Source organism: Notolabrus celidotus, chromosome 17 (assembly GCF_009762535.1).
Source record: "Notolabrus celidotus isolate fNotCel1 chromosome 17, fNotCel1.pri, whole genome shotgun sequence".
Classification (NCBI taxonomy): domain Eukaryota; kingdom Metazoa; phylum Chordata; class Actinopteri; order Labriformes; family Labridae; genus Notolabrus; species Notolabrus celidotus.
In genome coordinates, this window is record NC_048288.1 from 23,788,499 (window position 1) to 23,801,339 (window position 12,841).

Here is a 12,841-nt window from a genome sequence, read left to right on the forward strand (position 1 = left end):
TTTTTTTCTGTAAGTCGACAATTGCTTACAGATGTTGTTGTCGGGTCAGAGAAACGAAGACAGACTCTTGGTTTTTCAGGGGGTTGGGAAGAAAAAAACAAACAAAGCGCACAGTGTTTGTCTGAAGTTTACCCCTCACCACTTCCCCCACCACTTACCTCCTTGGGGAGTTGGTAAATATCACCCCCCCCTCTTTTTCTTTCTTGTAGTTTCAGCAGCACTCCTATGTTTGCATTACTTTACTGCTGGCCTTTTTGTATCCGTGCATGTTTACAGGGTGGAGGACAATTGAATGGCACACTCGGGTAATTAGCTGGTCTTTATTGGAGAGGAGACTAAATATTTCCATGAATTATGCCGTTGAAGTAAAGGCTTTGTGTCGAACCGAATGAAACTGTCCTGTACTTTGTGTAAACCAGCGGTTGGTTGCAGTGCATCACCGTGCTGTCTCTATAATAAAAGACCTCCATGACCTAGATAGATTTGAGTTTGTAGACGGCCTCTGAGGTGCTGAACTGAGCAGCATGTCTGCTAGACTGTTGGCTGAACCCCTTCTAAACCCACAGACAGCATTAACTCGAACCACCTTTATTCTTTGAAAGAAAAATTGCCCGGCACCATGATATTCCCAAAAGGGCCTTCAAACAACCCTTGTTTTTTTAGGACTGTGAACGTTTCTCTCTCTGTGGTATCCCCTTAAGGTTTCTGCTTTCTCTGTGGAAAGACTGCTCGAGCAGGATTATCAGTATATCCACACTCTGCACTTCTATTCTCAGATATAAAACCCAGTCAGGATGTCCTGCCTCGCTATGTTTATAGAGTTGTTGTGATTTTTTTGACAAGAAGTCAGAAGTTTATTGTGACACAGTTCAAAATAAGGTAATCTAAATTTTGGGTTTGGGATGTTTAACCACAGTTAGTGGAAAGAGAAAGGAGATCAGTCCCCCAGTCGAACAGATCAGAGCCCAGCAGGTTTTAGTTAAAATAAATCAGGGTGAGCTGCTGGATTGACCTGAGGTCTGCTCTGGGCATCATGAAAAGGGAGGATTGGATCTGAAGTTTTCCTCACAAGGTTCCCAGTGTTGAAGTCTTTCCTTGAGGCGCTGTATTGTTACAATGTTTAGCTAAGATCAAGCATAAAAAAAGCCTCATTCTTAAATGAAACCACAAACTAAATCAATTTTTGCTTTCGTTTTTCAACCAAAGAAGAAACGTCAGTTCAACAAAAAAAACTTGCTCGTCTTGTTTAATGTGCCTTACATGTCAGCATTAATCAATCCTCTTTTCCTCCCCACCAGCCATCCCGTCTCCATGAGGTGTTGAGGAATGAACAATCGCCATGGAAACCCAGTCCCAGGCCAGTTCAGCAGCTGAGAAGAAGAAGAGGGTGGAGACCATTGTGGCGACCAAGGGCTCATCAGTGCGCAATGACATCAGCGAGAAGGCGGTGGCGTCGAGCACCACCTCAAACGGTACGAGTCAACTTGACAGCATACTCATCAGCCACTGTGGTTAATATAAATATAATACGGGCCTGTTGAGATACACCCAGTGTTGGACAGAATGTGTGATTAGTCAGTTTAAAGTGAAGGCGATGTCACAAGCTTGTTTTCACTCAGATATGGCAGCTTGGTTATTGGCCCAACATGTTAAACCATGCTGCTGGAGGTACTCCTCTAGTATAAATACAGCACTCTGTCTCCTCGCTGATTGAACTGATGTTGTGATGAAGTCAGGGAGTGTCTAAAGAGGTCCTGTTAGGGTGGTAGTCAAATGTGGTGGATAACAAACAGATCTTTTATCAGTGTTAGGGATGTAACAATATATCAAATCAATAAAAAATCAATATAGATAAGGGTGGATCAAAATCGATTCAACATAATTTGTATCGGGATATTATTTTTAAACAGTAGAAGGCGCTATCTGCATTATACTCTGCTTGTTCAACATCATTAAGTCTCTTTTGCTGCTCTCTCGTCACTCGCTGAGTGGAGGTGCTTTAAGTTTAAAGCATGTTTCAATGTGAATCAGCTGACTGCACACAGTGAAGACGCTCAGCTGGTGTCTGCAGCTGAGTGACAGGTCTCCATGAGCGCTTTTTTTCTCCGCCGCTGCACAGATTATGACGTGGTTGCGCTCCTGGCTGACACATGACCGCGTTCACATGCTTATTTTTCTCAATAAGAACGAGTAGACAGAAAACTGGACAGAGTTACAACACAACTTAAAAAATAAAAAGGATTAGTTTGTTTACAAAGAAATATAAGAGAACAAATATATATTGCAGCTGTCCATATCTGAGAATTGAAATAAAATAATAGTTATTTAAATTTTGAGTTAAATCCAGTTTTCTTGAAAATCGTTACAGAATCCTGACTGAATCGTATCGTGAACCAAAAATCGGGATTTGGATCAAATCATGGGTTGAGTGTATCGTTACATCCCTAATCAGTGTAAAACAAGAAGTCAGTGTTGATTTTGTTGAAGATGCTAACCTTCATCTAAATCAGGTATCGTCAGGTCACGTAACAGACATCAGTTGTAAGTCCGTTAAGTAAAATTGATGTGTTATTTATGTCAAATATGGTGGGCTAGTTGAGTAGAGCACTTCATTTATTGCTAGCTTGACTCTGAAGCTCTGGGGCTGACACTTCTGCGGTAACCAGAACATCACATATTGAAGCTCAAGGCCAGGCTGTTGTGTTCCTCAAGTTGAAAGTGAGAATAAGTTCATTTGACATACATTAAATTGTGACACTGCTGATATATTGAATATTAATATATTGTGTATATATATATATATATATATATATATATATATATATATATATATATATATATATATATATATATATACAAGGAGTGCAATATATATAATATATATATTTTGAATGACACTTAAAAAATCACCAAGCAAAACCATTAGATATTTTTTTAATCTGTGGTGTGCAAAGACATATCTATATCCATGTGTCTTCAAAATTCTAGCAAAAAAATGATTTAATGTAATGAAAATTATTTTTAATTCAGATTTTTCTGGATACCTGCTGATTATGGCAATGTTTAACGTGTGGTGAATTACATATTTCACTGTGCAAGTTAATATTTATCACATTTGAATTAAAAGTAACGACTGACATGGATATAAACCAAGCGGCAACCTTCGGTCTAAAAATATGAGTCCAATGCGGAAGTGCGAAAAAACTGCAGTTCATCGAGGATCCGCTTGAGGCTGGCTCCGGAAGTACCGGAAACCACATACACACCAATTAAAAAAAGACAATCTTTACAGCAGAAATAAACATGTTTACAGCCTGGGACAAAAGATAAGTGTAGTCTGGATAGCTCATTTCTCGATCGGCACACACTGTAGGGGGGGATTCATTTTTTTCGGCAATTTTAGAGATATTGAGATTACGAGTCTTCCAATGAGAGGCATAACTGACTTGATTGACAGGCGGGAACACTGTAGCTGTTGGCTAGGAGGCTCAAAGCCCGCCTCTTTACGTCACACTATGCCTGGTTAAGTTCCTTATTTCCAATATGGCTGCCTACACTGATTGGCTTCAAAACAGCGCTCAGGAACAGATGGGTGATGTCACGGATACTACGTCCATTATTTAGTTAACCTTCATGTAACTAATGTCACAAAAGAGTCCCATATTGATATATACCAGAACTACGTTAGCGCGAGATGGACGTTTGGCTAACATACATTATCAGCTTCAAGGTATTTTAGCTCTGGGGTCATTGACCTACTGGGAACTAAGGAATGTTTTTTGTCCTTACATTCTCTGAACGCTAAGATGAAATTGTCCAACTTCCAAAAACATTATTCACAGACTGAACGCTGACAGATCCTTGCTTATGTTTCTTATGTTTACATTAACCCTTTTCTTCTGGTTCACTGTGAGTCACTGGTAGCTCAGCTCTGGCATGTTTACACAGCAATGTCTTCAACACTTGCTATTAAAAGCTTACCGTCCACACAGTCTACGGCCATTCAGCCTTTCATTTTTAATTCAGTTGCTGGGAAGAGTAATGCTAGATTTTTTTGTAGCTGGAAAGTCTCAAAGCATTGAGCTAACGTCATAACAGAATCAGCAGCTGTGCTCGTTAGCACTGTGAGGATTTGGGTGATTTTTGGGTGTGGAGGGTTGGCTTTTAGACTTTTATGTGAGTCTTTAGTATCAAACAGAGTGTGAACACGAGACAAACAATAAGTTGCTTTGACTTGCTCTCCATATGGGAGTTATCACAGGAAGTGGCTAAGGTAATGCATCCTGGAGCGTCTTGGGAACACTCTCACTCTTACTCATTTCCAGATGGCCAGCACTGTTTTATTAATTAAACAGGCAAGACGGGGAAAAGTTTGTTGTGGAAAAGGCATGGATGCAATTTGGATCTGGGATTGTGGTGTTTTCTTGCTAATGTGCGGGTCTCAAAGGCATATGGTTTGTCTTGAACACTCACTGAAGATTCTCAAACAGTTTAAAGCTGCACCCTCTTAAATACAGTAGTCACATAATTCACTTGAAAATGGGAGGGATGACACGTAATGGCAGAAAAAGGTCCCTTTGAGATCCCAATCTCTCTCTCTCTCTTGAATAAGAATATAGCTTTCACATTCTTTGTGTTGTTATAATTACAGCACATTCCCCAGGTCGCCCCCAGAACTCATAACCTCTTATCAGGTGTAACCCTACACTCGCCTCAACTTTAACCCCCGTAGCCCCTGCCCGACTGCCTCCGTGCAAACAAAAGGTAATTGTGAGCAGCTGTGGAACCCCGGTGACTGGTTCTTCTTAGGAAGGCCCATTGAAATATTTCCCCCCGCCAAGCAGAGCAGCAGCCCCTGATGTAGTGCGGTGGAAACCCTGTGGAGCTCCCAGCAAGAGTGTGCTACGATAAGTTGTGAAAAGTTGAGAGTAAACAGAAGAGGTGGCAGGTGGGCTTTTTTTTTCTCCAATGTTTTTATTACTTGAGTTGAAGATTAACTAGTTCAAAGCATTTCAAAGTGTACACTTTCGCTTTAAATTAATCAAATCAAACCCTAAATAAACAAACACACATAAAAGCATGAAGGTCCATGTGAAGAAAACCAAGAAGAAGGTGTTGTTTTTGCAAGCGGCAACCTCCGGTCTCAAACTATGAAGCCCATGCGGAAGTGTTAGAAACTGCAGTTCATCGAGAATCCGCTTGAGGCTGGCTGCAGTAACACCAGAAACCACATAGACACCAATTCAAAAGAGACAATCTTGTCTGGGGGGAATTTTTTGTTAACGCAATGGTTCAGGAGATATTAAGATTACAAGTTTTGCCCAAATAAGGACATGACTGACCTGACTCCCGGTCGGGAACACATAGCTGTTGGCTATGAGGCTCAAACTCCGCCCCTTTACGTCACACTATGCCTGGTTGAGTTCCGCATTTCCAATATGGCTGCCACCGTCGATTCGCTTCAAAACAGCGCTCAGGAACAGATGGATGACGTCACGGATACTACGTCCATATTTTATACAGTCTATGGTTTTTTGTCTAGCTAAAACTTGCTGTATAAGGTTTGATTAATTTAATATGCCAAATGTCACCATTTAGTCTCCAATTACATATTTTCCTCTCATAAATATATTTTTGGTTCACATTAAACCAGTCTGCCAATGCTGAAGGTCCTCAATAAAGCCTTTGTGTCATTTTCAATGGCAACCATTGTTCAAAGCATATATGCTTCAGGGAAGCCAAGAAGTCTTGGTTGCATTATACTTCAATACAAAACCTAAAAGTAGAAGTCATATTTGACATTACTTAATATAAGAAAAACTGCATTGAGCAAGATTGCAAAAGGAACATACAGCCAGTGCAACTTTATGTACCATAAAAACAAACACAAGGAAACATAATTTGAATCAGGTGCAAATACTAATATAAATATGATTCCTTGAGCTCTGTTCAAAAGCGCCAGTTGTAAGACGAAGAAGAAGAGTTGCTGTGCACAAAGAGTTTGTATTGATAGTCTTTTTTGATGGTTAAAACTTCACAAATGCATAATGCACCACTGGAGCTTCTTGTCCTTGAAGAGCCACCGTCGCTTTACCAACAGTAGGGGTGAGCAGGGGAGCTATTCAGGCTTGAATCTGACTGATACATAATCCTGTTTCTACACACTGTACCGTTAAAAGTACATCCCCAGAACAGTCATTTTTAACATTTTCCACAGCAAGGAATCTTGAGTAGTGATATATTTGACTGTGAAAACATTTACATTTACATTATAGGAGCAAAGATATAAGACGTACCGCTTTGTCCATTGGGGGCACCAAAAACAATACAAACATTTAATAAAATGAAATGCTGTCTCAGATGAGAGATTTCTTTACTTGATTATCTTTGAGTTGTTTTTTAAACTTCAGAATGATAACTAATTAGCGAACTTGTCTCAGACTCTCAAACCTCCACAGGGAGAGCTCCCAACTTTACTGTTCACCCCTCGTGTCTCCTCTCTGTAAGTTTTGTCCGAGTCGAGCGGGCCCGGAGTAATTATCGAGCCCTGGTTTGAGCGTTCCCACATGGCCGTCTAAATGGTGGCTTCATCCTGTGTGCCATTCATCTCCGTGCCTCCTCCTCTTGCAATGACAGCTCAAAAGGACCGACTGTGCCACAACAATGCTGTGATTGGTGCTCTTTGGGAGAAGTTTTTAAGGGGGGGGGGGGGGTTGGGCGCTCCCCTCATCATTCGGCGGGCAGGTGGACCACAAAGTCCCCTGATTCTTTTGTTGGGTCCTGAGCTACAAAAAAAAAAAAGTTGTCCATGCTTCTTGCCTGAATAAATCCTGTCGTCATGGGATAATTTGATAATAAAAAAACAGAGTGGGTGGGGAAAGATGGGAAAAGTAATTGGTTGGTTGGATTTTTATGATATGGGTGCTTTTGTTTAATCAAAATAGAAAAATTGGATGAGAACAGGAACATAACTGCACTGAGTTGTTGGATTGCTGTTTGTATTGAAAGGGCCTCTGGAGAGTTGTTGGGACCTTTTGATGGTCATGCTTAACAGGACAAGAGCAAGAGGTCTCCGAGGCAAACAAGTTAAGCCTTAAAGAGCAACAAATGTTGGGCTTGTAGAGAAATCTCTTAGCAAATGGAGAGCGTGGCTAAAGAGTTTAAAGAAGAAAAAAGGACACTTGACTGCTTTGAAAAACGGGGAGAGAGGGAATAATGATACAGAGAGCGAGGGGGGGAAAGGGGAAGAGGAGGAGTGAGGGGCCACCTTCTTTTTTAGGCAGCCATTTAAATGATCAACAGTAAATAGAGGGGAATGTCATCTGACAGAAATAAAGTTCCCGTTAACAGCAGGGATGGAAAGTAATTTACAGATACGCTGTCCCCGCCATCTTTGTGCCTCCCAGATAAGGTTTCATTTCAGAAACGGATAGGAGACATTTTCACTTACGGGCCCCCATTCTGGGACACCTGTGATAACAGCTTGTGGACCCCTAATTGAAAATGGGTTTCAAAATGGATTTTCACTTTTCTTCCTCCCCTCCTGTCCCCCCCTCCATTCCCTCCCTCCCTCATGACTAGCCCCTCTTCCATCCTTTTTTTCTTCCCTCTGCGTTGCCTCGTCGTAGGCAGAGGGATGTGATATTGGATGGACAGGGAGGGAGGAAGGAAGGAGGGGAGGAAGAAAAGGGGGGAAAATGGAGCGTTGGGAGGGGATCATCCCTCAGCCCGTGTCACAGCTATGACAGGCGCGTGATCCGTCTTATTAATGAAATCATTGATCACTTGATGGGACTCATAATCAACTGTTTCTCCACTGTGTCCTGCCTCGTCTCCTCCTCCTCCACCTCCTCCTCCCTCCTCATTCTGCCACCTCCAGTTTACACTTTGTATCCCTGTTTTATCCCACTTCTAAGATGAACCACTTTGGTAATCTTACACTTTTACTTGTCTGACTGAGGGGAAAATTAAGTTAAATAAATTCAGAACAATTACATTCAAAAGTTGATCCTCCTCTTGAGTTTTTATGGGTGATTATAGCATCCAAAAAGCATCCAGTTATTTTCAAAAATCTGTCTTTTCTCTTTATTCATTTTAAAGAACGCATTTCTTTATTTGTGCATTGCCGCTGCTAAAAGGTGATCTCTGTCATCTATATTTGTGCTGTATGTATTTCACGGGGGGGACTAGTGGAGGAAGCAGGGGCCCCTCTGTGTTACCCTACTCGGGGCTCTGCCTGTGGGAGCTAATGAGAGAGGACTGATGGAGGGATAAGGGACCTCATGGGAGCTCTGGCTGGCCTACGGGTCAAACAGCACAATGGAGGAGGCGTTATAGAAGCTGACACACAACCCCACACAGGAAAACTGGCTTTTAGTGTCAAAGGACCTCTGTAAGATACATCAATTATACATAAAATACATACAAACGCAATAATAAGGCAGAAAAACATAGAAGGAAATACTAACAGGGCTGTTTTATAGGTATTAAGTTATAAAGTGTAAAATCTACCTGTGGATAAAGTCACATTGGCCCCATGTGCACGCACATTGGATGTGCTCTCCATAGACATTTCATGGACTTCTGCACCGAAAGCAATTTCCTGCAGCAGCAGGGAGACAGGCTTTGGCAGAGCCACCTCACAGGGGCCTGAGGCGCAGGATTAGCTTAGCCTCGCTGCCACTCAGGGCGGAGGGGAACCTCAGCTGCCCGGCCCAGTCCTGCCCAGCCTGGCCTCTGTCGTCTGGCACACTTCCACTCAGGCTCAGATCTGGCCGCTGGAGCTGCTGCTCTGCTCCCTCACTGCTGGAAGATGCATATAAGCCACTGCCTCAAGACTTTTGCATGTGAGGAGACGCAGCCAGAATTTAGCTGTAGTGGAATTGCATATTTTTGGGGTTTTGTTTTGGTTGTTCTACTTGTTTGCCCTGCTAGGGTTAGCAACAAAATGTGACTTTGACCTCTCATTCAAGCCACAAAACTTGCCATGGAGGGATATTTCATTTGGCTATAACCTGCTTTCTGCAGTTGTGATAATACAGATCTATTAATTTGAACAGAAACATGCTTTAAAATGTGCTCTATGTGACAAGAGTTGAAGTGACATTTAGTGGAGTTATAACCGATAGATGGCCAAAACTTAAATATATGACTCCAGTTGTCTGTAGTCTTAGAATATCCCTTAAATGTGTCAGTTTATGCACTCATACTTTGTAATACTTTTAATTCTACTATGTTTTGGTAATCCATGCCGACAGTCACAATGTCTCCCTGGAAGAACCTGAGATCATTTTCTCTGACATGCTGAGAGCCAGAATGGCCTCTGAGTCAAAGATCACACAGGTCAGAGAAACGCCCCTGAACCGTCCAACCAAAGACAAATCAGCTGCCCTGTGTGTGATGATCAGGGGTGCACCGTCCACTCTGGCCCTGCTGGATCTCACTCCTCTCAGAGAGGGATGTGACCGAGGGACCCTGTAAACTCATAAACCCACAATTGAGGAAACTGTGGTTGATTAGTCGAGCACTCTGTCCATTTGTCGGCAGGCATCAGTGGCCTCCCTCCTGCCAGGAGGCACAAAACAGGAGTGTCCTGACCCTGCCATGGAGGATTTATTGTACTGTGTTGTTGTCCACGTCAACTGTTATGTTCCCTCACTTTCTCCTCCTCAACACGGCCGGGTTCTTGTTGAATGAGGATGAAGTAGCAACTAGTGGCCTTACCACGAGACAGGAGTTTATTTGGAAAAATGACATGTTTGAAGATGGATAAAAGAAGACCAAAACAATGCTGCACTGATTTGCATATCCATATTTTGATTTATTGTATTGCAAGAAAAGCTACCACAGAAGAGTCAGAAACAACTGGGTGTATATACAGTATAATGTGTAGAGCATATTTGTGTTGATTCAACAGCCAAATGACACACCAACTTATGAAAAATGTTATAATTTTTGGGACTTTTTTCCCTCCTAACAAGTGTTTTCCCTTCCAACCAATTACCAAACCAATAGCAGTTTTTTCAAATCAAGAAATCACTCCATATCTGCTTCTATTTCTCTCTCTTCTCCACTTTCTTTCCCCCAAAAATTAGGGAGTGTAGGCAGAGTGTACATCGTAACCCAGCAGGGGTTAGCTTGAGCCAAAACAGGCTTCTCGCCCTGACTCTGCCTCCCCTTGTCTTTTTCTGGCGTCTCTCTCTACATACTCTTCTCTTTCTTCTCTTCCCTCGTTAGATTAGGGAAAGCAGGGGAAGGTAGAGTGTACAGCCTCACCTCTCAGTCCTAAATCGAACATCCCTCCAAGTAGGGGAGAACGAGGTTGGTTGTCACACTTTTTACTGTTTTGATGATTGCTCATCATCAAAACATCTTTCACTGGTCATTCCTACATTAAATTGAAGCTTAAGGTGTTGGCTTGAAATGTGTATCCCTCTCATTTTCCAACTCATTGTAACAAAGAGGCGATTAACTATCAAAGACACTCTGACACATTGTGAAAACCAACCCCATCACGAGGATGGTTGTCACACACTATGGGGATGGTTGTCACACACTATGGGGTTGGTTGTCACACACTATGGGGTTGGTTGTCACAATGGTATTTCAATGGGAAAAATCTTTAAAAAAAGGCAAGAAGGTAGAACTAGATTTGAAAGTTTAATTGCACTGAAAAGTGATAGGCCTACATAACTTACTGCATTTTAACATAAAATGAGCAAGGAACATGAACAGGAAACACATCTGTAGGCCAGCCTATAAAGCAACATAAAGAACAAAACAAATAGGCCTAACAATAATGGCCTACTCAACTAGGCTACATGCAGTCACTGTCTGAGTTACAGTGATGGCAAATGTAGGGTCTGCACACTCCAACTAATTTCACCATGCATGATTTTGCCAACATAGGGGTTGTTTGTTACATGTGACAACCAACCCCAAAGAGAATCTGACGACCAACCCCAACTGGATTTTTTTGCTAACATCAAGGCTAACAGCCACCTAACAACTACTTTGCTAGCTAATAAAAATCTAAACTATAGCTTTCCCCTCACACTTTGTAAGGGTGACACTTGTTTTGTTATAAACCCATCGTTTAAAAGCCAAGAAGAAAAATACTGAAAAGCTGAATATTTACAAGTTGACATGAAAAACAAAAAGTCCTCTCACCTCAAGTTCAGCTGTCTTACTCCAGAGAAGACTATATAGGTGAGCTCTGATCCTAAAAGCCTAATTTGAGAGAAAGTGCCCTCTGGTGGCGAGATATGACGAGTGTGCCAACCAACTCGTGTGACAACCAACCCCGTTCTCCCCTACTCTTCTCTCTGTTTTTTCTCTTCTCTTTCCATTTTGGTGTGTGAGGTTTCCCAATAGATGAGAGCTAGCATGGAGAGGTTAGTTCTGAGATGCTGTAACTGCTAACTTCCACCAGATTCATGCACGATGCATCTCCGCTCTACCATGGTTTCAGAGCTGATACATTAAAACTCAAGCCAAGTGTGTCAGCTTCTACTGGCTCTGCTCCGTTGCATTTCTGCTCCTTCCTGGCTCCGGCAATCCAGAGCCCTCCACAGCAAATAAGCAAGACTTCTATTTGGCATGTCATTTGATTACACACCATCATAACCAGACCTGTGTTCACAGATCAGAGGTTCACAGAGGCCACTGACTAAAACATGATAAGGAGAAACTCATCGTGGAGCTAGAAAACCATTGATTCTATAAATTCTGCTGGAAATCCTTTGTCTTGTGACTCCAGCTGTCTTGGGGTGCTGCGCTCTGAAAATGCAGCCGGTGACCGTTGATGGATGAGAGAGCATTGAGCCAAACCGCAATGGAGCGGACACTGACCGAACACGGATCTGATGGAAGTCCGGTGTAAGCCTCCCCCGAGATGCCTTTGGCCTAATTTTACGAAACACTGATGAAGGACGGTGCCCGCTTGATAACCCTGGTGATGGACTGGCTCTCACTGCCCGTCTATTACCATCTATTGTCTTCATGTTTAGGTGTTGGGGGACACCAGAGGCCAAGTGCATAGTATCTTGGGAGGAAGGTGTAATGGGATGGGGTTCCTCAGTGAGTTTGTCCTTTTCATTAGAGCACAAATACCCTTTGTTTATTTGAAATGAAAATAAATCAATCGTCCCTTTTTTGAGGAAGTCATTGATCTAGATTAAAAACAGACATGCTTCTAAAGGGACACAAACCTCACTTTTTGCTGTGATCAGATCACATTAAATTTCCTTAAAGACTTCTGATGATTTTCAGTTTAGCTAAAGAATCCCAAAATTATTAAGTATAGCAGAAATATTTTGGAGTCTCAAACTTATATTTTGTGTGAAAGCAGTCTGTGTTTCAAAGCGCACCCGGTTGAAAACTCACTGGATTAAAACGAGACATGCTTTCAGGTCTGAGAGAGTAAAAGGCCCTACACCCCCTAATCTCTCTCCCCTGACCTCCACACCCTCTGGGCCTTGACTCTCACCCTTCTCCCTGCTCCCCCCTCCCCTCTCTCTGCCCCGGCTCTCTCCCTTGCAGTGTGAAAAAGGAGCCAGGATCAAAGGCCACAAACCACGGCAGTGATTTCTGGTGATTGATTAGAAGCAGAGGTTGAGGAGCAGCAGCGGCTCTCTCCCCTCCATTCTTCCCACCCTCCGGTGCTGCGTGTGCGCTCTCCCAGGGCTCTCGTAAATAGCTCGGGCTTCAAGTGTGAAAAGAGTTGCGACGATTGGCAGACAGAGGCCCAGAAACACATCCGAGCCGGAGCGGAGCGGGGCTTGGCCGGTTTTTCTTGCCTCTTTCTCCTTCCTGGATGGCAGGGGGGGTGTCAGTTGATAAG

At 42.7% G+C, this 12,841-nt stretch overlaps 1 protein-coding gene across 1 annotated transcript in view; it reads left to right on the forward strand.

Moving 5' to 3' along the window:
- gli3 (GLI family zinc finger 3) overlaps nucleotides 1–12,841 on the forward strand; it is a 123,778-nt gene that overhangs the window by 20,183 nt on the left and 90,754 nt on the right. The window contains exon 2 of the mRNA XM_034707040.1: nucleotides 1,299–1,472. Coding sequence (XP_034562931.1) covers nucleotides 1,340–1,472 — 133 coding nt within the window. The 5' untranslated portion in view covers nucleotides 1,299–1,339. The remainder of the gene's footprint in view (nucleotides 1–1,298; nucleotides 1,473–12,841) is intronic.